The 23,418-nt window shown below is 47.8% G+C and overlaps 1 protein-coding gene across 7 annotated transcripts; it reads right to left on the reverse strand.

Moving 5' to 3' along the window:
* Nucleotides 1–596: 596 nt before the first annotated feature.
* Nucleotides 597–23,249, reverse strand: SLC2A8 (solute carrier family 2 member 8). 7 transcript variants are annotated; one of them, XM_061604065.1, is made up of 13 exons: nucleotides 23,101–23,249; nucleotides 20,765–20,813; nucleotides 17,628–17,800; nucleotides 12,357–12,519; nucleotides 11,965–12,171; nucleotides 11,293–11,418; nucleotides 10,628–10,727; nucleotides 8,752–8,963; nucleotides 6,751–6,897; nucleotides 6,139–6,247; nucleotides 4,065–4,241; nucleotides 1,841–1,986; nucleotides 597–1,108 (listed from the first exon to the last, which is right to left on the reverse strand). In XM_061604065.1, the coding sequence occupies exons 3-13, from the start codon at nucleotides 17,717–17,719 to the stop codon at nucleotides 968–970; spliced, it is 1,620 nt and encodes a 539-aa protein (XP_061460049.1). In that variant the 5' UTR covers nucleotides 17,720–17,800; nucleotides 20,765–20,813; nucleotides 23,101–23,249; the 3' UTR covers nucleotides 597–967. The 7 variants fall into 7 exon arrangements, with proteins under 7 accessions (XP_061460049.1, XP_061460050.1, XP_061460051.1 ...); XM_061604066.1 differs by having other exon boundaries at nucleotides 20,765–20,826; XM_061604067.1 differs by lacking the exon at nucleotides 23,101–23,249 and adding an exon at nucleotides 22,033–22,050.
* Between the last annotated feature and the right edge of the window lie 169 nt (nucleotides 23,250–23,418).

The raw sequence follows: 23,418 nt of genomic DNA on the forward strand, positions 1-23,418 counted from the left end.
GTTTGAACCAGACCAACTCTTGGTATAAGAGGAGGCCTAGTCGAAAGCGACACAGAGCTGCTTAGCAGGGAGGAGGAAGAATGAGGAGGGAAAGACCAACACCATGTGAGCATTTGCACATTTATACTGTAACAGAGCAATCCTTTTGCCAGAGACACGGCGGGGAACGAGCAAGGTGTATGTGAGAATCAACACAAGGCAGCCTAATACAGCATTAGTTAGTTCTGTTAATAAAAAGAATTCAACCATTTTTTTTAAAAAAAAGTTAAATAAAACATTTAAAGTGCTTAATTATTTTGTTCCATGTCTTTGCACTCATTGGCAAGAACACGAGAAGGTGGAAGCAACTTGCCTTTGTAGCGAGTGACTGGGCAGAATCCTGTCAGCACATTTTGCCTTTTTATTTCTTAAGGACTAGAGACTTGCTTTGGTTAAAAATAACAAAAGCTGAAAATTCCTGGGAAAGAGCCTGAAATGTTTCTGAGGGTAGCTAAACACCTGGCATTAGATGGCGGCCCCTATATCAGGGCAGAGGGTTGGAACTCTTAACATTTTAAAGCAATGGTCAACCAAGTAAAAGCCACATACGATAGGGCTGAGGAACAGAGAAAAATCATGTTTTTAAATACAAACCAACAAAGCTTATTCTTAAACTGGGAAATGTCTAAATTTCCAAAAACTTCACCCCGCTTGCTGTTCTGCAATATTGTTATGCAGTTTTGTTAATACTGAAAAGGGTTGGGCCACTGTCCCACGGAGAACAAGTCTGTCTTCTGGCTTGCCCGCGCCTTTGTGATCCCATTCATTAAACAGAAGCTGATCTGGGCCCAGCTGAAGCACATGAAGAACTTACATTTGTGCAAATCTCTTGTGAAAACGGGAGGAGGAAGGAGTTTCGCCCACCACCACCTTCATTAAGTCCATGATTAAGGGGAGGAGAAGTTTCCCCAATTAAGATTGCAAATGGCTAATGTGACCTTCGGAAATAAGCCTCTATCTCCTCCAGGCTCTTCCCTCTCGTTTCGGGAACGCAGCGTAGAGTGAACACCACATTGAGGAGACAGGTGGCACAAAACAGCCAGAAAGTACCGTGAGGAGTTAGCAAGACCTGAGACAGAAAAGAGAGGTGTCGAATTAAAAAAAACAGAAACACCACCCTGTGGTCTTGGCCCCTTGGATCTCATCGAGGCGATCCGTCTGTGCCCTTGAGATGGTAGATGGGGAGCAGCGTGCAAGGGAACACTCCCCCATCCAAAAGCATCCCTGCACATAAAAAGCCAACACGTCAGTGGTAGAGACCAAAACAGAAGTCGATACCCTCAGTGAGAATTAGCTGCATTGGTGACTGAGCCCTGAGACTGATAGGGTTGTATGAAATGCTGGTCCTACTCACAGTAGGCCCACTAGAGTGCTAAATCATGTCCATTCATTCCAACGGGTCTAATTTTGTTGACTACAACCTAAGCTGCTTTACCTACTGGAGAACTGCGTTATAATAAAGGGGGGGGGCGTAGACCCAGAGAACGAGGCAGAATAATCCTACAGCACCCCATAAGCCACACCTTCCTTGAATGTTTTTGCCTGGCTAGAATATGTCCTTGAACGCTGATCAGGCCTTTCGTTTGCCTGGATGGATAGACAGAAGTGCATCGAGTGTGTGTAGAAACTAGCCTACTGTACAAAAAAACGTACATTAGTTGCTCCACTCACTTTTGCCTCTGGCCATGCTCACCACTGGCAAGTGGCCCTCAGCAGGCTGCACAGAAGGGAATGAGGCCCTTGGGGCCAAAAATGGTCCCCTGCCCCTGTTCTAAACCACGCCGATGTGCTGCTGGCTTACCATGAGGTCGTGAAACTCCTTGGTGATGAGAAAGGCCATGAGCCAGTTTGTTAAGACACACGCGCCACTGGCTACTCCTCGAGCTCGGAGAGGGAATATTTCAGACATCACCAGCCACGGGATCGGGCCCCAGCCCAAGGCAAAGCCTGCAGGTTGCAGAGGGAGACAGTGAAGTCACTGGAGGACACTTGGTAACACTTGTCCCGAACCGAAGGAGGTTGGCAACCAACAGACAGTCTTACTCGGCAACCAGAAAGATGCAAGTGGTTGAGGCTTTGCCTCTTTCTCAAGGGCCATCCAGCAACAGCCATTCCATCAGGCTGCAGCTGAGGGCAAGAAGGGAAGCAGAGCCACTCCATCAGCTCAGTTGAAAAACCAGATCCATCAGCCTCCTCTCTCCATCAATATTCACCTGGCGGCAGGAGCTGTTTCATGACCGCCGGCCTCGTGCGCACTCTCGTTCTAAGCAGCGACGCGGATCGGAGCAAGCAAAGAGCCAGCAGCTAAAGTGATTCAAGGGGAGGCTGCGCTACTCAAGGAAGGGGGCCCTCAACAGCATCTTCAAAAGCCCCCGCTCAAAAAATCCCCATCTGGAGCTGACACTATGTCGGGGGTAGAAAGCCTCAACCGCAAGGGCTGAAAAGGCAGCTCCCCGCCCCAGGCCCCTCCATTTGGCCCTAGAGGCTTTCCCAAGGCCACACCCCCTCCTCCAGCCAGACCATCCTTGAATGCTTTTCGCCTGGCTGGAATGCATCCCTGAACTCTGATATTGCCACTAGCTTGCCTGGGTAGAAGATAGAGAAGGCTCTGCGTGGGTGCGTAAACCAGCTTCCTGTAAAGGTTACATTCATTGCTCTGACCACTTTTGCCTCTAGACCCCACCCACCACTGGCACATGGTCCCCGGAACGTTGCCCAGAAGGAAATACACCCCGGAGGCTGAAAAGGGTTCCCCACCCACGACCTATGCTACACCAACCACTGGTCTCCAACGAACAGGTTATTCATCCAACCTCAAAGAAGCTGGACTCCGCTAAAGGAGGATTCACGGGCCTGGCTGCTTGGGGGCTTCCCATTGGGGCATCTGGTTGGCCACTGTGAGAACAGGATGCTGGACTACATGGGCCCCCTTGGGCCTGATCCAGCAGCCGGGCTCTTCTCATGTTCTACCTCCAAATTCCCAGTTGTTGGGAACTGCAAGTGGCAGGAGCACTCTCACACTCAGGTCCTGCTTGAGGGATTCCCGTGGGCATCTGGTTGGCCGCTGTGAGACCAGGATGCTTAAATATTAGACAGGCGCCATCTCTGTTATCTTTTTGGCCCCTATTGAAGACCTTCCTCTTTCAACAAGCCTTTTAAGTGGAGACCTTGTCCCAGTCTGCGTCTGTGTTGGGATTGCTTTTTAATGTGTTTGTAAACCTTCTTTTTTGAAAAAAATGTTAACTTTTTGTAAAACAAAGATGTTTTGAAAGCTTTTTTTAAAGTCTGTTTTTAAAGCAGCTAGATTGGTGGGAACTAGAGAGAGGGCCTTCTCGGTGGCGGCCCCCACCCTCTGGAGCTCCCTCCCACAAGATCTTCGGCACGTCTCTTCCCTGAATGTGTTCCGCAAGGCCTTAAAGACCTGGCTTTTCCAACAGGCTTTTGGGACTTCTGGGGAGGTTTAATGTCCTTATGATTTAAATACTGCCTACCATATATTGTTTGTTAGCATAATTTATACTGTTACACTGTATTTTTGTATTCTATTTTGTTGTAATTTATTGTATGAACGTCGCCTAGAGCGGCCACTGGCCAGATAGGCGACACATAAATTAAATTTTATTATTATTATTATTATAAAGGTATTTTGGTTTAATGTATTTTAAAGTCTGCTTTTATGATGTTTTAAGTGCTTTTGTTTGCCGCCCTGGGCTCCTGCTGGGAAGAAGGGCGGGATATAAATCAAATAAATAAATGCTGAACGAGAGGGCCCCCATTTGCAGCAGAGCTCTTTTGATGTGTGCACTTCTGGTGTCTCTAGCACCTGCCGCAGCAGAGAAGGAATTCTGGCACGGTGCAGAAAGTACTCACTTGGTCCAAAACGTATCGGACCTTCTTACCAATATGGATCAGAAGTCACAGAAACTGCTCAAGACATCAGAAAGCCCAGAATTCTCTAGACTGCTGGATCTATACAGACCAGTTCTTTCGTAGGTTCAGCAATCCCAGCAGAAGTCCTCACTAACCCATGACGAAGAGACTCAAGCTGAACACCGCCAGCCACGCGAGGTCCTGTTCTTTGGCTGCCAGCAGAGCACTCAGGGGGGAGTTGGGCGAGTCGACCTGGGAAGAGTTGCTGGGGATCACGTGCGCTATTTTGAAATAGATCCCGAAGACGGCGGTGCTGGCAGCCATAATGAGCCCTGGGAAAGACGCAAGAGAGAGACACACACATACATGTCTATTTATATTGTTTAGGGAGCTTGAGAAACTCTCCCCAATTTAGGAGTTTCATCTGTGCAACATCCAATCCTGCCAATGTGTTGCATCTTGCCTACAGGAGTCTCTCTCACACACACTCACAGCTCAAGTAACAGCTCAGTAACTGGATCAATGTATTCTTAATATCTTTTATCTGGCTGCCAGTTAGTTACTGGGCTAGGTTCAAGGTGCTTGGTATTGGTGTACAAAGCTCTACGCATGTTGGGACCAGGATACCTAAACGATTGCCTCATTCCCTACATATCCACCCGTTGCTGCATTCTGCAGGGAGAGGGCATCCTGGAGATACCATCCTATCAGGAGGTCCCTTCCTCACGATGTCAGAATCGGGCCTTAAGCGTGGTGGCACCTGCTCCCTCCTGCTGCGCATCAGAGAGGCGCTTTATTGTCTTTCCAGCACCTGCTAAAGACGTTCCTCTTCCAACAACCCTTCTAAAATCTTTATCCCACTCGGTATCTTGTTTTGGATCGGAATGGATTTTATGTATGTGCTATTGTTTTAAACTGTTTTTATATTTATTTATAAACTTACATATGTTTATATATGTTACACGAACTTACAAAATCTGAACAGGGTGGTTTATAACAGATGCTGTTGGAGGTTGCTGATTCATAGGGTCGCCGTAAGTCATAATCAACTTGAAGGCACATGACATTTATATATATGGTTTAAATTTATATATGCAATTGTTTTAACTGTTTCATATGCGTCTTTTATATATGTTATTATATTGCAAATCACTTCAGGAAGCCTCATGGGAAGCGATTCGTAAAATAAAATATCCTGCTCATAGGAATTTTCTAGGGCAGAGGCAAAGTAAACGCTCCAGATGGACAAAGATATCTGAAAATGTGGGAGCAAGCAAGGCCACAGTCACACCATATATTTATTCCCCTATTATTCCACTTTGAACATTCATGGCTTCCCCTCAAAGAATCCTGGGAAGTGTAGTTTGTGAAGGGTGCTGAGAGCTAGGAGATGCCCTATTCCCCCCCCACAGCTACAGTTCCCAGAATGGTTTAACAATCAAGCCCTCTTTCCCAGGGAACTCTGGGAATTGGAGCTCTGTGAGGGGAACAGGGACTCTCCTAGCAACTCTCAGGACCTTTATCAAACTGCAGTTCCCAGGATTCTTTGAGGGAAGCCATTACTGTTCGAAGTGGAATAATAGCGGAACCATGTACAGTGTGAATGCAGTCCAAGTTTCTCACTAAACAAATGAGATTACGCAGAGCTTGGAATAGTTACTTTTTTGAACTACAACTCCCATCAGCCCCAGCCAGCATGACCACTGGATTGGGCTGATGGGAGTTGTAGTTCAAAAAAGTAACTTTTCCAAGCTCTGGATTAGTGCCTGCACATTTTGGCTTGTATCACAGGTTCTACAAACACTAGAAACTTACTTTTTAACAACTGAAAGCTAGGAATCTGGGGACTATGATTCATCTGGGGGATTTTTTGAGAGGGGGATTCTACAGCCAAGTGATGGCTCTTCCCTTTAGACATAGAAAGCTGTCTTGTACAGATTGTTGGGTCATATAGCTCTGTACTGCCTGCACTGACTGGCAGCCTCCTGGGCTTCTGCCCTACCTGGGGATACCAGGAACTGAACCTGGAACCTTCTGAACGCGAGGCAGATGCTCTACCACTGAGCTACAGCCCTTATCCAAGCCTTCGAGTTATTCCAAACATGTAAAGTTTGCTTCTCTGGAAATCCAGCAGAAGTGTATATTCAACTGTTCTTGGCGTTCCACATTAGATCACCTTGTCACTGAATTTCACACTTCACACAGGGAAGGACAACTTTTCGGCCATACCTGATACGACCAGAAGGATTTTTCGTCCCGTTCTATCAATGATAAGAGCAGCCACCGCTGTGAAAAAGACTTGGATGGACCCCACGATGATGGAAGCGGCACCGCTGTTCTGAAAACACAAAGGCATTAAAGGCATAAATTAAAATAGAACAGTTTTTTGAAAAATGAAAAATAATGTCCATGGTGCATTTTGAGCCATAAAGGAAAAATAATCCAAGTTGTTTGGGGGGTATTTAGTTCTAATGTTGTTCTGTATATATTGGGCTGTATCCAGTGCTACTCTAACTCAAATACTGGGCATGACTAGCTTAGATCCATTCATTTCAATGGGTCTACTCTGAGAAGAACTTAACTGGATCCATCCCCTTTGGTTTTCATGTTTGTTCTGCTATGTGTATTTCATGAATTGTAAGTTGCTTTGACACATGTTTAGACACAGCCATCACAACAAAAACAGTCTTCTAAAAACAGTCTCTTTCAACACTAAAGCATCATTGTTCAAGCAAGCGCCTTGCTGGGTTTTGCCAGATGAGTCATATTCACTCACTGAGTTGTGCATCTCTCACACACCTGAATGGATAAGGGTGCTTCAGATGCTTCGAGAGGACCCACCTTGAACTTGGCTTCTTCAAAGATGGTTTCCACATAGAACACGACGGCATTGATCCCCGATACTTGCTGAAAGAACATCATGGTGATGCCAATGAGGAACGGCTTGTAGATGGCGGGGTTCTTGAACTCGGCGATGCTCAGGTCCTCCTGCAAGGGGGAAAAGGCAGCTAGCATTTTAACGACGGTCATTTCAGCGACACGCGAACAACAAAGAGATAGGTGGAACTGCAACAAAAGGTTGCAGTACGGAATGCTTCCTAATCAGGATTCCAACCATTCTGCTCCATTCCATTCCCTGTTCTCGTGTCTCCCCACCCTGCCAATGGTCTGTGGCCACTGCGCATGTTCTGTCATTGCTGAGCTGGTAGCAATTCCATTACCCCTTACGAGTGTGTGTGCGTACACACACTTCTGCAAATCTCTGGGTTCTCCCAAGCCCCTTGTGCACAGGGTGGTGAAGGTGTCATTGGCTAAATGAACAGCGGCGCTCACGCCCTCGACATCAGAAATACAGGGAAGGATGTTGGGAGCAATCGAAAGAAACACCGTCATAAAAAGGCGAGTGTCCCTCTCTGATTCTTTGCAAGTAGATGCAGGTCCAAAAGTCTTTTTACAGGGCTGGGAAACCTCTGCCTTGCAGGCCAAATTTGGCCCACCGGGCCTTCCCGTATGTCCCGCGAGGCCAATTTCCCCAAACCATGGTACACTTGCCTTACACCTGATGTCTGTTGGAAGTGGGGCAAGAGCAACTCCTGTTTGGGTTCTTTTGTGTGCATTCCAGAAGGAAGATAGAGTTAGTCCTCCAGCTGGCTAGCCTTGCCTACCTTGACCTGTGCTCTTCTCTACCTGACTTCCTTCTGTTGTAAACTGATATGCTCAGGGAAGCTGGCCTGCCCCTCCTTCCTTTGTCTTCTTCTTCGACTGTCCGAGGAGAGTGGAGACATCTTTGTCTTTGCTCCCTCTCCTGAGCCATGAGGGCAATACCCATATCTGGGCATTGCGCCTCCAACTTAGTTAGTTAGAACTAGGTATGCTTTTCCTATCTACTCTGTATTTCTATAAATAAAGTAGCTTTTTCTTATTTTACTACGTTTTAAGTCTCAATGATCTAAATGCAGGGTAAAAGCCTGCTTCTTAGGTAAATACACACACTGGCACCCACGCAGCTCAGACACTGAGTTACTCTCCATATGCATAAGAAAGTCGTATGTTGTGCCAGCTGTGGGACAGGTAGAGACATGGGTGGGTCAGCTGCTTGTGCAGCAGATCCCTGCAGGAAGCAGGACTGAACTCCCTGCTCATCGACTGATGCACGGGGAATTTATTCCTGTTTGGTTCCCGTGCGCGAGAGTTCCCTGCATGGAATACAATTGCGCACCCGGGCCCTGCAGAAACAGGATTGAACTCCCTGAGCGTCAGTTGATGGATGGGAGGGGAGGGGCTCAATCCTGCTTCCTGCCGGGATGAGCTCCACAAGCAGCTGATCTAGCCACGTCTCTCCCTGCAAAGCAGAGGCATCTACGACGCAGTTCGTCTGGAGAGGAAAAGAGAGTCGGGGGGCAGTTAGCATAGAATCGTTGAGTTGGAAGGGGCCTATAAGACCATGGAGTCCAACCCCCTACTCAATGCAGGAATCCAACTTAGAGCATACCCGACAGGTGCCTGTCCAGCTGCCTCTTGAAGGCTTCCAGTGTCGGAGAGCTCACCCCCTTCCTAGGTCATTGGTTCCACTGTTGTACCACTCTAAGTTTTTCCTGATGTTCAGTTGAAATCTGGCTTCCTGTAACTTGAGCCCATTATTCCGTGTCCTGCACTCTGGGATGACCAAGAAGAGATCCTGGCCCTGGCATCTGCCAAATTATACCAGGAGGAGCAGACTGTGACAGGCAGGCTTCCACCCTCACTTGGACATTGCTGATCTGACGTGGGGAGGTCACAGGCTCACTCTCCTGCCATTTCCCCCTGCAATCCGAGAACAAGCCGTTGGCGGATTCAATTCACCTGTACTCTGGCGTTCACTTCAACCTCCCTGCATTCCCACTCGTGGTCCACCAGGGGCCCCCGCAGGAACTGCAAAGCCGCGATGGCCTCTGGCCGCCGATTCCGACTCAGCAGGAAACGAGGCGTTTCGGGCATGAAAGCCATGACACCGAGCATCAAGCACGGTGGGAGAGAGCACAGCACCGCCAGCCAGCGCCACTCCAGCCCCGTCCCTGAGGGAGGAAAGGAGGAAACCCAGAAAGAAGTACCCTTCTTAGGGACAATGAAGCCAAACTGGGTGAAGCAATGAATACGAACATTACCTTTATTATTGTACAAATCTATGGCGCAACTGCATTTGGAATACTCTCTCCAGTTCTGGTCAGCCTTACCTCCAAAAAGGTATTGCAGAGCTGGGAGAGGTTCAGAAAAAGGCGACCAAAATGGTCAAGGTGATGGAGCAACTCCACTTGGAGGAAAGAGTGCAGGATCGGGGGCTTTTTTTAGTTTAGCTTAGAGAAAAGGTAAGAGGTGACATGATGAAAAATGGACTGTCTTGAAGTCGATCCCGACTTATGGCTACCCTATGAACAGGGACTTCATGGTAAGCGGTATTCAGAAGGGGTTTACCGTTGCCTCCCTCTGAGGCTAGTCCTCCCCAGGTGGCTAGGGCCTGCTCAGCTTGCCACAGCTGCACAAACCAGCCCCTTCCTTGTCTGCAACTACCAGCTGGGGGACAGCTGGACTCTTTGAGACTATGCAGCATGGCCACGGCTGCACAGGTGGCAGGGCACGTCACCCCGAGCCACTCCCTGTGGGGTGATCTTTAGCTGGCCCTTGACACCCAGGAGACACAAGCAGGGATTTGAACTCACTATGGACTCCCGGCCAGGCTCTCCTCCCCACTGTGCTATGACATGATAGGAGCGTATAAAATTACACACAGCATGGAGGAAGTGGATAGAGAAAAGCTTTCTTCCCTCTCTCCTAACACTAGAACTCAGGGACATCCAATGAAGCTGAACGCTGGAAGATTCAGGACAGACGAAAGAAAGGACTTCTTCACATAGCGCCTAGTAAAACTATGAAATTTGCTCCCACAAGAGGCACTGATGGCCACCAACTTGGATGGCTTTCAAAGAGGATTAGACAACATGGGAGACAGAAGGCGATCAATGCCTGCTAGCCACGAAGGCTACGCTCTGCCTCCACAGTCAAAGGCAACGTGTTTCTGAACACCAGTTGCTGGGAGCCGCAGGAGGGGAGGGTTCTTTTGCACTCGGGTTCCGCTTGTGGGCTTCCCATCAGGGCAGCCGGTTGGCCACTGCGAGACCAGGATGCTGGACTAGATGGGCCACTGGGCTGATCCAACAGAGTTCTTGTGTGTTGTGTGGTTATCTTGATGTTTATTTATCCCCCGCCTTTCGGCCAAAAGGTCCTCAAGGCAGCTTACAGAAAAAGTAACCACAAATATAAAAATACATCAACCAGGCAACACATCAATAAATTAAAAATTAAACTAAATAGCAAAAAACATTATATTAAGAAAAAATATCCAGGAAAGGCATTCTGTCTCGCTTGAACTTACAACTATTCTGGCGTTCTTTCATTCTTTGTCCTGTAAGCTAGTTTCTACACACACTGAACAAGCCCCTCTCCAGATAAGAGAGAGGGACTCTCCGAGCTGAAGGGCACGCTTCAGCCAGGCAAGAACACTCAACGGCAAAGCCAGCCAGCCAGCCGTGCCTTCTCTTTCAAGACACTCCATTCCGTCTCCCTCCCGCCGCAGCAGCAAGACACTCAGCGTGACAATGCCGTCCACAAATATATGTATTCCACAACGTGTGCAAGAGGAAGTGTGCAATCCCAAGCACACAGCAGCGCCATCGGGGTGTACCTGCTATGTACGCCCCCAAGATGCCCGTCACCACCATCAGCTGAACGCATGAGCCGAGCGTCCCTCGAACTTTAGAATGGGTTATTTCGGAAATATAAACCTATAGGGCGTGCAAGCAAGAAGAGAGTTCTGTTCAGTCGCACAAAGGAAAGGGTCGATCTTATTTGTTTGCATTTTGCTTAGCAGAATTTTACACTTTCCCACACACCCCCAAGACAAGGACAGCAACAAAACAGAGAGGCCAATAATGCATCCCATTTTTGTGACAGAGTCAGGACAAACGGAGCCCTTGAGAATAGCAAACGTACGTAGCTGCAGGTGACAGAAATCAGAATCAAGCAATAAAATCCCCTTATTAACGCTGAGCATTTGCAACGCCAATGCAGGAAGGAATGTTACTTCTAAGCACAGTCAAAACCAGAGCTTGGAAAAGTTACTTTTTTTGAACTACAACTCCCATCAGCCCAATCCAGTGGCCATGCTGGCTGGGGCTGATGGGAGTTGTAGTTCAAAAAAGTAACTTTTCCAAGCCATTCCTGCAACAGCATTGCTGCAAAAAAAAGCACAGAATAAACAACGGGTTTCGCCTGCCTACCCGCCCAAATAAGCCGAATCAACCCAGGCAATCAAAGGGGTGACAGATGTCACAGCCAGATCGCACTCACATTCTGGGCCCTTGCCACTCTGGGAGTTGTAGCTCCGTCAGGGGATGAGGTCACTCCCGTCAGCACCCTGAACAAAGGGCAGGATCCTTTGGGGAAGGCACAGCTGTTTAGAGTAGCAGGATACTGCTTTAAATGTAAAGTGCAGAAAGGGCATGAGCTACATTCTTCCTGTGCAAACATCAGAGGTTTCTTCATGCACCCACATCTCTCTATTCAGACGCCCAGGACATATACCAGGCAGACCAAAGCACTTGAGGAGAGCACAGCACAGGGTGGGGAGAGGGGCGTGGCCTGGGGAAAGTCCTGAAGGACGGACAGACAGAGAGGTCTGGAGGGCTACATTTGGCCCCTGGCTGCGAGGTTCCCTGTCCCTGGAACAGACGGTACAGGAGCTAGATGGGCCGATAGTCCAGCAGCAGCTCGTTTCTCCACGTCAGTGGAATCCACTCCGTGTTTTAGTAAGAACTTTCAAGGAGCTGTCTCAGGTTCCTCTCGGGCAGCTCCTTGGAAGTTCGAGCTAAAACCCGGAGCGGATTCCACTGCCCTACTGACATGGAGCGACCAGCCACCGCTGCAACAGTCTCTCACTCGGTAGAAAGCAGCTTCCTCCATGCAGCAGATAGTTGCCCTTTGGTAGCCCTGCAGCCAGAAAGAACGCAGGACATCTCTTACCGGGACCACCAAGGACGTGACCCCGCTAGCCAAGCCGTTCAGCAGCCGGCCTACGTAAAGCATCCAGACGTTCTGAGCCAAAATGATGACCGTGAAGCCAAACACGTACGGGACAGCACAGAGCATCAGGCTGAGCTTCCGGCCCAGTTTATCCACGATGTAGCCGCCCAGAATGCCACCAGCTGCGGCGCCCAGCGTTACGACAGACTGCAAAAGAAAAGAAAAAAGAACAAGGGAGCAAAACCAGTTTTGGACTTTCACAACTGGACAGCTTCTGATTTAGGCTGTGGACTCCTTGGGGGCGGGGACCTGTCAAACACAACAAGCATTTATCTTTCCACTCGTACCACCCAATTGACCCGTCGCGTCCCTTTGCTTGGCAGAAGACTTACCCCAAACCAAGAGGCTTGACTGCCTTCCAATCTTAAATCTGGGTTGCTGCTTTCCTTGAGGCTCGGGATGGCTGGGGAACTATAGCCAAGGACAAACCCGAAGCTGAGTGGCCCCAGCACAGCGGCAAATGTAGCCAAGAAGAGATTCTGATTCTGGACATTGCTGCAAGAGAAGAGAGGTTGAGATCCGGGGGGGGGGGGGAGAGAACTGCCCCTCTCGGCAGCTAGGCAGGGACCTGACCGCGCCGCACGCTTTTACTTCGGATCTTGCCAACCCAAGAGTAGATGGATTCGTGCAAGGTCTCCTCTCAGCAATCCTCCCACTTGAAAGAAGCTGTTTGCGAGTATAACAGGAGCTTTAGCTGGATCAGGGCAAAGGCCCGTTCAGGCCAGCATCCCGTCCTCACAGCGGCCAAGGGGAAGCCCCAAAAGCAGGATCTGAGCAAAACAGCTCTCTCCCTCACTTGAGATTCCCAGCAACTGCCATTTAAAGGCATTCTGCCTCCAACACTGGCAGCAGAACAGCCATCAGGCTCAGTAGCCATTGCTGTCCTCCATATCCTCCAGGGATTTGTCATCTTTTAAAGCCATCAAAGCTGGCACCATCGCTGGTGCCACTCAGCTTAGCACCCAAGCACCCAAATATTTAGGAATGGAGGAAGCCGCCTTGTTACTAAGTCAGACCGTTGCTCCATCCAGCTCAGTACTGTCTACAATGACTGGCAGCAGCTCTCCAGGGTTTCAGACAGGGGACAATTCCCCGTGCTATCTGGAGGGCCGAGAGGCATTGGCACAGTCCAGGGACACATTCTGGCCAGACAAAAACACTTGGGGGGGCAAAGCTGGGCCAGTGAGGGGCGTGGCCTGGCGATAGTTCCGAGGGCCGGATACAAAGGCTTGAGGGGGCGCGTTTCCCACTCCTCCCCTAAGACAATAGAAAGGGGAATGCTGTGTGGCTCCCACCTGCTTGTGAAGCCGAGGCTGTGACGGTGAGATGAGGTTAGGGAACAGCAAATAACAACAAAGCTCAAAGGACAGATAGCAGGTTATCTTTTGGGGTTATTGTCTCCTAACAGTTCCCATTTGTAAAGTTGGTTCAATAATTAATGAATGTAAACAAAGTCCTTTATTTGACTCTTACAGCAAGACCTTAAGAACATAAGAACATAAGAAGAGCCTGCTGGATCAGGCCAGTGGCCCATCTAGTCCAGCATCCTGTTCTCACAGTGGCCAACCAGGTGCCTGGGGAAAGCCCGCAAGCAGGACCCGAGTGCAAGAACACTCTCCCCTCCTGAGGCTTCCGGCAACTGGTTTTCAGAAGCATGCTGCCTCTGACTAGGGTGGCACAGCACAGCCATCATGGCTAGTAGCCATTGATAGCCCTGTCCTCCATGAATTTGTCTAATCTTCTTTTAAAGCCATCCAAGCTGGTGGCCATTACTGCATCTTGTGGGAGCAAATTCCATAGTTTAACTATGCGCTGAGTAAAGAAGTACTTCCTTTTGTCTGTCCTGAATCTTCCAACATTCAGGTTCTTTGCATGTCCACGAGTTCTAGTATTATGAGAGAGGGAGAAGAACTTTTCTCTATCCACTTTCTCAATGCCATGCATAATTTTATACACTTCTATCATGTCTCCTCTGACCCGCCTTTTCTCTAAACTAAAAAGCCCCAAATGCTGCAACCTTTCCTCGTAAGGGAGTCGCTCCATCCCCTTGATCATTCTGGTTGCCCTCTTCTGAACCTTTTCCAACTCTATAATATCCTTTTTGAGATGAGGCGACCAGAACTGTACACAGTATTCCAAATGCGGCCGCACCATAGATTTATACAACGGCATTATGATATCGGCTGTTTTATTTTCAATACCTTTCCTAATTATCGCTAGCATGGAATTTGCCTTTTTCACAGCTGCCGCACACTGGGTCGAAATTCCACTACAATTCCACTACAATGTCCACTACAACCCCGAGGTCTCTCTCCTGGTCGGTCACCGCCAGTTCAGACCCCATGAGCGTATATGTGAAATTCAGATTTTTTGCTCCAATATGCATAATTTTACACTTGTTTATATTGAATTGCATTTGCCATTTTTCCGCCCATTCACTCAGTTTGGAGAGGTCTTTTTGGAGCTCTTCGCAATCCCTTTTTGTTTTAACAACCCTGAACAATTTAGTGTCGTCAGCAAACTTGGCCACTTCACTGCTCACTCCTAATTCTAGGTCATTAATGAACAAGTTGAAAAGTACAGGTCCCAATACCGATCCTTGAGGGACTCCACTTTCTACAGCCCTCCATTGGGAGAACTGTCCGTTTATTCCTACTCTCTGCTTTCTGCTTCCTAACCAATTCCTTATCCACAAGAGGACCTCTCCTCTTATTCCATGACTGCTAAGCTTCCTCAGAAGCCTTTGGTGAGGTACCTTGTCAAACGCTTTTTGAAAGTCTAAGTACACTATGTCCACTGGATCACCTCTATCTATATGCTTGTTGACACTCTCAAAGAATTCTAATAGGTTACTGAGACAGGACTTTCCCTTGCAGAAGCCATGCTGGCTCTGCTTCAGCAAGGCTTGTTCTTCTATGTGCTTAGTTAATCTAGCTTTAATTATACTTTCTACCAGTTTTCCAGGGACAGAAGTTAAGCTAACTGGCCTGTAATTTCCGGGATCTCTTGATCCCTTTTTGAAGATTGGCATTACATTTGCCACTTTCCAGTCCTCAGGCACGGAGGAGGACCCAAGGGACAAGTTACATATTTTAGTTAGCAGATCAGCAATTTCACCTTTGAGTTCTTTGAGAACTCTCGGGTGGATGCCATCCGGGCCCGGTGATTTGTCAGTTTTTATAACCTTGCTTCGTTGCAGGTTTGTATAAGGAAACACACCCTAGAGAAGGATTTACAGGGTGGCAGGGAGACCAGGACTGGGGGATGGTTGCCGAATGGAGGTGGGCATCTAAGTATGTGTAAACTGATGAACATTTGGGCAAAAATGTCCTAGCTTCACACAAAGCTCTCAGCTGAAGGCAACTGAGCAGAAAATCCAATGAAAACACTAGGAAAATAAAAGCGAGACCTGCAACAAAATGTTGCAGCATAGAGTGCTCCTGTTCAGTGTTCCAGCCAGCCATGCCTTGCCCTTTTCTAGAACACTCCATACCTCTTCCTTCAACAGTCACCCAGCATTCCAGGCCCATCGAGTATGCTCAGTCATTGTTGGGTTGTTTTGGAGGAGTTTTCCCACCGTCAGGGTTTGGTTGCCCCCACTCCCCAAGGTTCCCCACCACTCGCCAAGCCTGCTGACATCTTGTCTGCAGAGTGTGCTGTTTTGACCCCACGAGGACTGGCACTCATGCCTGAACGTGAGAACTAGCGGGAATGACACACTGAGAAGGAAAACCCTCTTGTTCCAAGCTTCTCAGTCCTATTTGGAAAACCTCTCAGGAAGATTCTGTTAAGCCAACGACTCGGAATCTGGCAAGCAGGGACGTCCCTCATCCGACACTCGTGACAAACAGCTGATACAGCGTGACGGCGGAGGGGTTGGCCACCGGATTTTTAGATAACTAATGTGATGACCTTGTCCTCTTTGTTCCTTAGCCCACATTGGGCAAAATCTTATCTTCAAAGCCAGCAGCGCTTTACTAGAACAACTGCATTCAGGCAGTTTTCCAGAAACAAAGGACGTTCAATGTTTTTTCAAAAAGCATAGGGGGCAATCTGGAGAGAGATGACCGCCCCAAATTCCCAACAATCCCAAAAGGACTTAAGGGCACCTATCTACTTCCTCCAGATGATGTGCTCAGAGATCAGACTGCTGGAGCCAAAGGCCGATTTTAAAACGTGTAGCTCACCAACAGCCACGAGCAAAAGCAACATATCTAAAAGATCTTTTTATAACAGGAGCTGGGAACCTTTTTCAGCCCAAGGCCAGATTCCCTTTGGGGCACTCTTCTGAGGGATGCATGCCAGTGGCAGGCAAGGCCAGGGACAAAAGTGGGGAAAACAGCAAATATAAATTCTGCCTTGGTGCTGTAGCCTAGTTTCCCACACACATTCTTCTCTGTCCTCTATCCAGACAAGCAAGAAGCAGGATCAGAGTTCAAAGACGTGGTTCCAGCCAGGCAAAAACATTCAAGGAGGGTGCAAAGCATGTGTGGCCTGGGAAGAGTTCTAAGGGCCAGACAGAAAGGCCTGGAGGGCCATATTTGGTCCCCGGGACATGAGGATTCCCATCCTTAATTTATTTTCACTTTTAAAAAAAATGCATTTTGATCAGTCACTCCCAATACAGCAAAGGGAGGGTGCCCATCATGCCTCTGAATGATTTACAGCTCTGGGCTGCCTTCCAATCATCTTCTGCTGGGGGCACGTAATCCTGCCATGACTCTGTATCCAACTGGATCATTTGCTTCCAATATGCCAGAATTCCCTTCCCCTAAAAGGAGGGTGCCTATTGTGCCCCTGAATGACACACTGGCCTAGCCTTGCTTCAAATCAGCCTTCATTCGGTGAGAGTAATCCTGTGTCTTTTGCATCAGATGATTCAATTCTTTCTGACGTAATTGGCAGAAAATAGGAGCCTTTATGTTGCTTCCCTGAGTGAGAACCAGGGTTTTGTGCCGTTTTCCAAGCAGAGACTCACACAGGTATTAAAATGAAACCTTGGGGGCTGCAAGAATGAAGCACACTACCACTTTTCATTCAGAAAGTAAGAGTCTCTCAGCTATCAGCTCCAAGCCAGTATGGTGTAGGATTGACAGCGCCAGGAGTAGGACCTCACAGGGCTGTTGTGAGGATAAAATGGCTGGGGGAAGCGAAGGACCAGGCCTGCCATCTTGAGCGCCTTGGAGGAAAAGTGAGACACACATTCCAAAAAATACAGTCCTGAGGACATTGCCACAGCCACTGCAAACGCTCCTTTACAAAGATCAAGTCAGGAGAGAAAATCGTGCTCCAAGAGGCGGTGCTGGGAAGCAGTCAGAGGGCCAGACTAGGCCTGGGAGAGATCCAAGTTCAAATCCCCTCCCAGCCATGAACTCATCAGCTGACCTCGGGCCAGTCTCTAGCTCTTTAGTTTAATCTACCTTACAGGGTCGTTGTGAGAATAAAATGTGTGTGTGTGTGGAAAAATGGGATCGAAATGCAATAAATAAATTAATCGCCCACTGACATCTGGGGCGATGTAACCAGCCCTCGACCTCTTTAAATGTGCAGAAAATTCCCTTCCCACCAACCTCTTTCAGAAGCAGGTAAGCACATACACACACCTCAGATAAGTCTCCAGTGGAGAGGGTCTCTCAGCAGGCAGTTCTGCCTCCGCCTCGGTGCCCAAAAGGGGTTTGGATTCCTCAGATGCCATCTCTCCCAGTGTTGGCAGAGGAGAATGCAATGCTGTCCAGGCAGTTATCAGTAAGGAACATCCGCTCCTTAGTGCCGAAGACTTTTTAAAGAAGAAAGGAGAACATCATAAGCACACAGAAGCAAACAAAAATCTTATGACCCTCAAATCATTTAGCTTCCCTCATCATGAACAAGATCTGAACAGGGCAGTTCACGACACATGCTCTTGGAGGTCACTGATTCATAGGGTCGCCATAAGTCATAATCGACTTGAAGGCACATAACAACAACAACAATCATGAGTTGCTGCCTTCACTTTTTAAAAAGGAACGAACATTGCAGCTGGCCAATTTTTCCATTTTTTTTAATTTAAAAAGCAGAAGTGGGACCTGCAACAAGATGTTGCAGCGTGCACTGCTCTTGTTCAGAATTCCAACTAGCCATCTGGGCCCTCTTCCAGGGTGCTCCATTCTCCTCCCCCTTCTTCTCCATTTTCCCGTGTTTTTCATCTCAACACTCAGCATTCTGTGGCTTCTGAGCTTGCTTAGATCTCACTGGGCTGTGGTTTTTGGGGGAGAGGAGGGTCCGAAAGTTTACTTGCACTTCTGCAAATCTTGGGGTGTCCCTGACCCAGCAGATCTCTTCCTCTTGTGTGTGAATAATGTCACTTTGGCTATGTAAGGGCTGGCACTCGGATAATTGAGTTTGCTGTAAGTTTATATCAGGGCTGGGGGACCTTCAGCCTTCCAAATGTTGCTGGACTCCAATTCCCCTCAGCCTCAGCATGGCCAAGGATCAGGGATGATGGGAGTTCTAGTCCAGCAACACCTAGAACGCCAAAGATTTCCCAGCTCCGAGTGCATACGATCCAAAAGTAACAGTGGGATAATGCAGTTGTTAGAACCAACTGAAAGATCCCAAAGATGCAAAGGCGGCTTTGGGGTCATCAAAACTCTTTCCTTGGGCAGCATGCTAAGCAAACAATGGAACACCTCAAATAAAAGATTTAAAAGAGCAGGGGCAGGTGGAAGAGAGCAAAGCACACCACTGGGCAAGATTGTGGGGCCTTCCAGACTGGTGTTTTTTTTTGGAGGGGGGCTTGTATTTTGCAACATATCATTGACACAATCATAGTGCATTAGTGGTGGACTGATACTGGACTGTCCACACAACGTCCATTTTAATGCCGTTGTATAAATCTATGGTGCGGCCGCATTTGGAATACTGTGTACAGTTCTGGTCGCCTCATCTCAAAAAGGATATTATAGAGTTGGAAAAGGTTCAGAAGAGGGCAACCAGAATGATCAAGGGGATGGAGCGACTCCCTTACGAGGAAAGGTTGCAGCATTTGGGGCTTTTTAGTTTAGAGAAAAGGCGGGTCAGAGGAGACATGATAGAAGTGTATAAAATTATGCATGGCATTGAGAAAGTGGATAGAGAAAAGTTCTTCTCCCTCTCTCATAATACTAGAACTCGTGGACATGCAAAGAACCTGAATGTTGGAAGATTCAGGACAGACAAAAGGAAGTACTTCTTTACTCAGCGCATAGTTAAACTATGGAATTTGCTCCCACAAGATGCAGTAATGGCCACCAGCTTGGATGGCTTTAAAAGAAGATTAGACAAATTCATGAAGGACAGGGCTATCAATGGCTACTAGCCATGATGGCTGTGCTGTGCCACCCTAGTCAGAGGCAGCATGCTTCTGAAAACCAGTTGCCGGAAGCCTCAGGAGGGGAGAGTGTTCTTGCATGGAATTTGCTCCCACAAGACGCAGTAATGGCCACCAGCTTGGATGGCTTTAAAAGAAGATTAGATAAATTCATGGAGGACAGGGCTATCAATGGCTACTAGCCATGATGGCTGTGCTGTGCCACCCTAGTCAGAGGCAGCATGCTTCTGAAAACCAGTTGCCGGAAGCCTCAGGAGGGGAGAGTGTTCTTGCACTCGGGTCCTGCTTGTGGGCTTCCCCCAGGCACCTGGTTGGCCACTGTGAGAACAGGATGCTGGACTAGATGGGCCACTGCCCTGATCCAGCAGGCTCTTCTGATGTTCTTATTAGTTGCTTTGCAATGCTTTTCTAGGGTTACTGCATTATTGCTGTCTGGAGGGGCGCTCTTGCATTACAGCGCAACAAAAGCCAGACAAAAAACAAACCCAGAACACTTGAGGTATGAAAAGCTACAGGATTTTAGCAGGAAACTACAGGGCATGCATTAATTGGAAACAAAGCTGTATATCCACCCTGGACAAGTGCAAACAGTATGGAACGCGGGATGATGTATAACCACCCCGGATCCTATCAGAAGCACAAGTCATCATGAATGCCCAATAACAAAGATGCATGGAGGGGCCCTGTAATGACTGTACATAACTCTGTGGTGTGGTCACACTGAGAATACTGGATATAGTTTGGGTTGGCCCATCTCAAAAAGGTTAATGAAGAGTTGCAAGAGGTCCAGAAAAACCTGGCAGCGTGGAAGAGGCCCTCTGTGTGTGTTCATCAGCATGTTCTCAATTACTGCTTCCCATGACGTGCTGGCATCAAAACCTTATGGTGGACCTCAGGTGTGGGGAACCCCCCCCCCAGTCGTTGCTGAACTACAACTGCCAGCAGCCCCAGCAAGCATGCCCCAATGGCCAGAGATGGTGGGATGGGAGTTGTAGTTCAGCAACCTCTGGAAGGGAAAAGGTTCCCTACAGCTGGGGTACCCTATCTCCAGAGCAGAATTTGTAACACAAGAGACAGATTCTGTTTTTCAGAAGAATTTTTTTATTACATTGATATTCTAGTTTTCTCTCGGGAAACTCAGGCTCGGTTTCTCCCTCTCCTCTCCCTCTATTATAGCTGCTCAACAACTCTGTGAGGTAGGTTTGGCTGGGAGGGAGAAAGAGGTTGCCACAAGGTGATCCAAATTGGTTTGCTGGCAGAGATTTGTAGAGGGTTTTCTCTAACCCAAGTCTGATACTCCCTCCACTGGACCACAGATGAGCTCTGTGCTAAATGTAGAGTCATAGAATTTTAGAGTTGGAATGGATTTTGGAAATCATTTAATCCAATCACCTGCTCAAAGCGGGAATCTACAGCATCCCTGATGGCTCGCCAGCCTCACCTGGTGAAAAACACTTTTTGAGGGAAAAAGTAAATGATATCTGACAGGTGCACAAACATAAAGACTGTGATTGACCCAACACAACAGTGCATTTTTAAAGAACTCCTGAAAAAGAAAATTATATGCTTCAAAAAGTTTTGGGAGCAGTAAAATCATTATTTTTGAAAGTCCTTGAGATTTCATCTTCCCCCTCCTCCCCATGTTATTTGTGCTTTTCATCTTCTGGTTTCTCTAATCATAGAGAATCATAGAACTGGAAGGGATCCTGGATATCATCTAGTCCTGTCCCCTGCTCAGTGCAGAGATCTCCAACACTTCCAATAGATAGCCAGCCAGCCAGCCTAAATGCCTCTGGCATTTAATGCCTCTAGACATAATATGTCCCACTCTCACGCAGCTATGTCACTCCCACATCTTCTCTTTTCTAGGCTAAGCATCTCCATTTTTTCCCAACCATTCCTCATAGGACTAGGTTTCCAGACCCTTCACCATCCTGGTCACTCTTCTCTTGCACTCAGACATCAATAGTCACCAGCTCTAGCAGCACCCTCAAGCTGTGAACTTGCTCCTTTTTAAAGAGTGCAACTCTCTACACAACAGGATGAACACTTTCTTACTTAGATAGCAACAAAACCTTCATCTTATCTGGATCGAGCTTCAGTCATTGTTCAAGCAGCTGTTCAATACATCCACCACCTCTCCCAAATTTGATAAGAAGAAATACAGTGAGCATCCCAAATCTCCACATGACCCCACTCAACAGTTTCATGCAGATCAGGACTGGGGAACCTGTGGTCATCCAGATGTCATTGGACTATAACTCCCATAATTCCTGCCCATCGGCTTTACTAGCTGATGTGAGTTAGAGCCCAAGAGCATCTGGAAGGCCACAGATTTTCCCCTTCCCTGATGTAGCAGTTAAAACACCATGGGAGACAGAACAGAGCACTGCAAAACTCCATAGCAAAAGTGCCAAGGAGCAGAGCAGCAGTCACCCAGTACCATTTCTGGATGTGGTCTGCCAGATAAAAACAGAATCAATGGAACACACTGCCTGTAAACTCCCATGCCAGATAGCCAGTAGGAGGATACCCGGGTTGACAGCATCCAAAGCCACTGAGAGACCCAAGAGAATTAGCAGGGTTGTACTTCTCTTGTTGTTCTCCTAGGACAGGTCATCCAACAGCATGGTTAAGGCTACAGTCCTAACTCCATGTACCTGGAAGTAAGTTCCATTGAATTCAGTAGGTCTTACATCTGAGTAGAGTAGGATTGCACTGCAAGACAATTTCAGTACCACACTGGATCAGAAACCAAACCAAACCAATTGAGATAATCTGTGTCATCCAAGAATGACTAGAGCTATACAGTCACCATTTGCTTGAACAACTCATCCCAAAATGGTATTTGCAAAGGGCCTATAGCAGGAATAACTTTCAGGAATAACTTATTCAAGGCAGTTGAGACCGCTCCCTCTTGCGATGAGGCATGAATCACCACCTTATCTTTGCTGATCACTCTTCTGCCTTGTATTATGAGGCAAGAGGGGCAGGCTAAGTAATCAGGTAGCCAGCCAGAAAAGCGCTGCACTTCAAAATGGCTACTAAAAACACAGTGGAAACATGGGAACACAGGAGACTGCCTGAGACCACTTGTCCATCTAGCTCAGCATTGCCGGAGCTGACTGGCAGTGGCTTTCCAGTGTTTTAGGCAGGGCTCTCCCCCAGCCCTACCTGGAGATGTCCAGGATTGAACCTGGGAGTTCCTGCATGCAAAGCAGATGCTCTACTACTGAGCTACGACTCTTTCCCCAAATGGGTGGTGGTGGTGCTGGCTGAAGGAGACCAAACAATGATACCTGTGAAACATCAGGAGCTCAACTGTTGGAAGATCACACACAGGCTGAAACGCATACATACCAGCCCCTGGAGTGTTTAGGACCCACCCACAGACTGCTTCTCCCTATCACCATACAGACATTATTAAGCATATTTACGATGCTCTTCCAAACCCCACAAAAGCTGTTCCACCTTGAGGAGCCATAAATAGGTCAGGTGCCAGGATCGATTCCCAGGCTCTCCAGTAGCAAGGCTGGGAAAGACCCTTTGCCCAAGCCCCGCATCAGAACAGACAAGAGTAGGATAGACTGCCAAAACAGTCTATAAGATAGCTTGATAGAAAGCATTCAAAACGAGAGAAGAGAAAATAAATTAATATCTCCTAGGTGGAACGGGGGGAGAATGCAAGCACAAACCGCGGGGAGGCTGTTGAGGCAGCACAAACTCACCTTTCCTTTCTTTTTAGCGCAAGGGCTAAATCGTCACTTTTCACCGCCAAGTCAAAACCAGCAATTGCAATCTCACGTTAGAAGCAACAGCAAGGCGGAACTAAACAATAAGAGGCATTTTCAGAGTGGAGACGAAAACATCACCGGACCAGGAAGCCCAACGGACTAAATATACCCCCGTGCGCAAGTACTTCCGGTTGGGACTGATGGGAAAAAGGAAACAACGACTCTTGAGTCATAGAAATAGGAAAAATGGAATTACACATCATTATAGCTGTCACGGGCAACTTCCTGTCTGAACTTAGTTTTCCAACACCA

The sequence above is a fragment of the Rhineura floridana genome, chromosome 20 (genome assembly GCF_030035675.1).
Source record: "Rhineura floridana isolate rRhiFlo1 chromosome 20, rRhiFlo1.hap2, whole genome shotgun sequence".
Lineage (NCBI taxonomy): Eukaryota > Metazoa > Chordata > Lepidosauria > Squamata > Rhineuridae > Rhineura > Rhineura floridana.

Excerpts from the sequence above, each read along its gene's own strand:
- SLC2A8 (XM_061604064.1), bottom strand. The coding sequence starts at position 17,719 with ATGGCATCTGAGGAATCCAAACCCCTTTTGGGCACCGAGGCGGAGGCA. Across the intron at positions 11,419-11,964 it reads TCACGTCCTTGGTGGTCCCG|CAGTATCCTGCTACTCTAAA; the intron begins GTAAGAGATGTC and ends TTACATTTAAAG. Across the intron at positions 6,248-6,750 it reads TTGAAGAAGCCAAGTTCAAG|AACAGCGGTGCCGCTTCCAT; the intron begins GTGGGTCCTCTC and ends TTGTGTTTTCAG.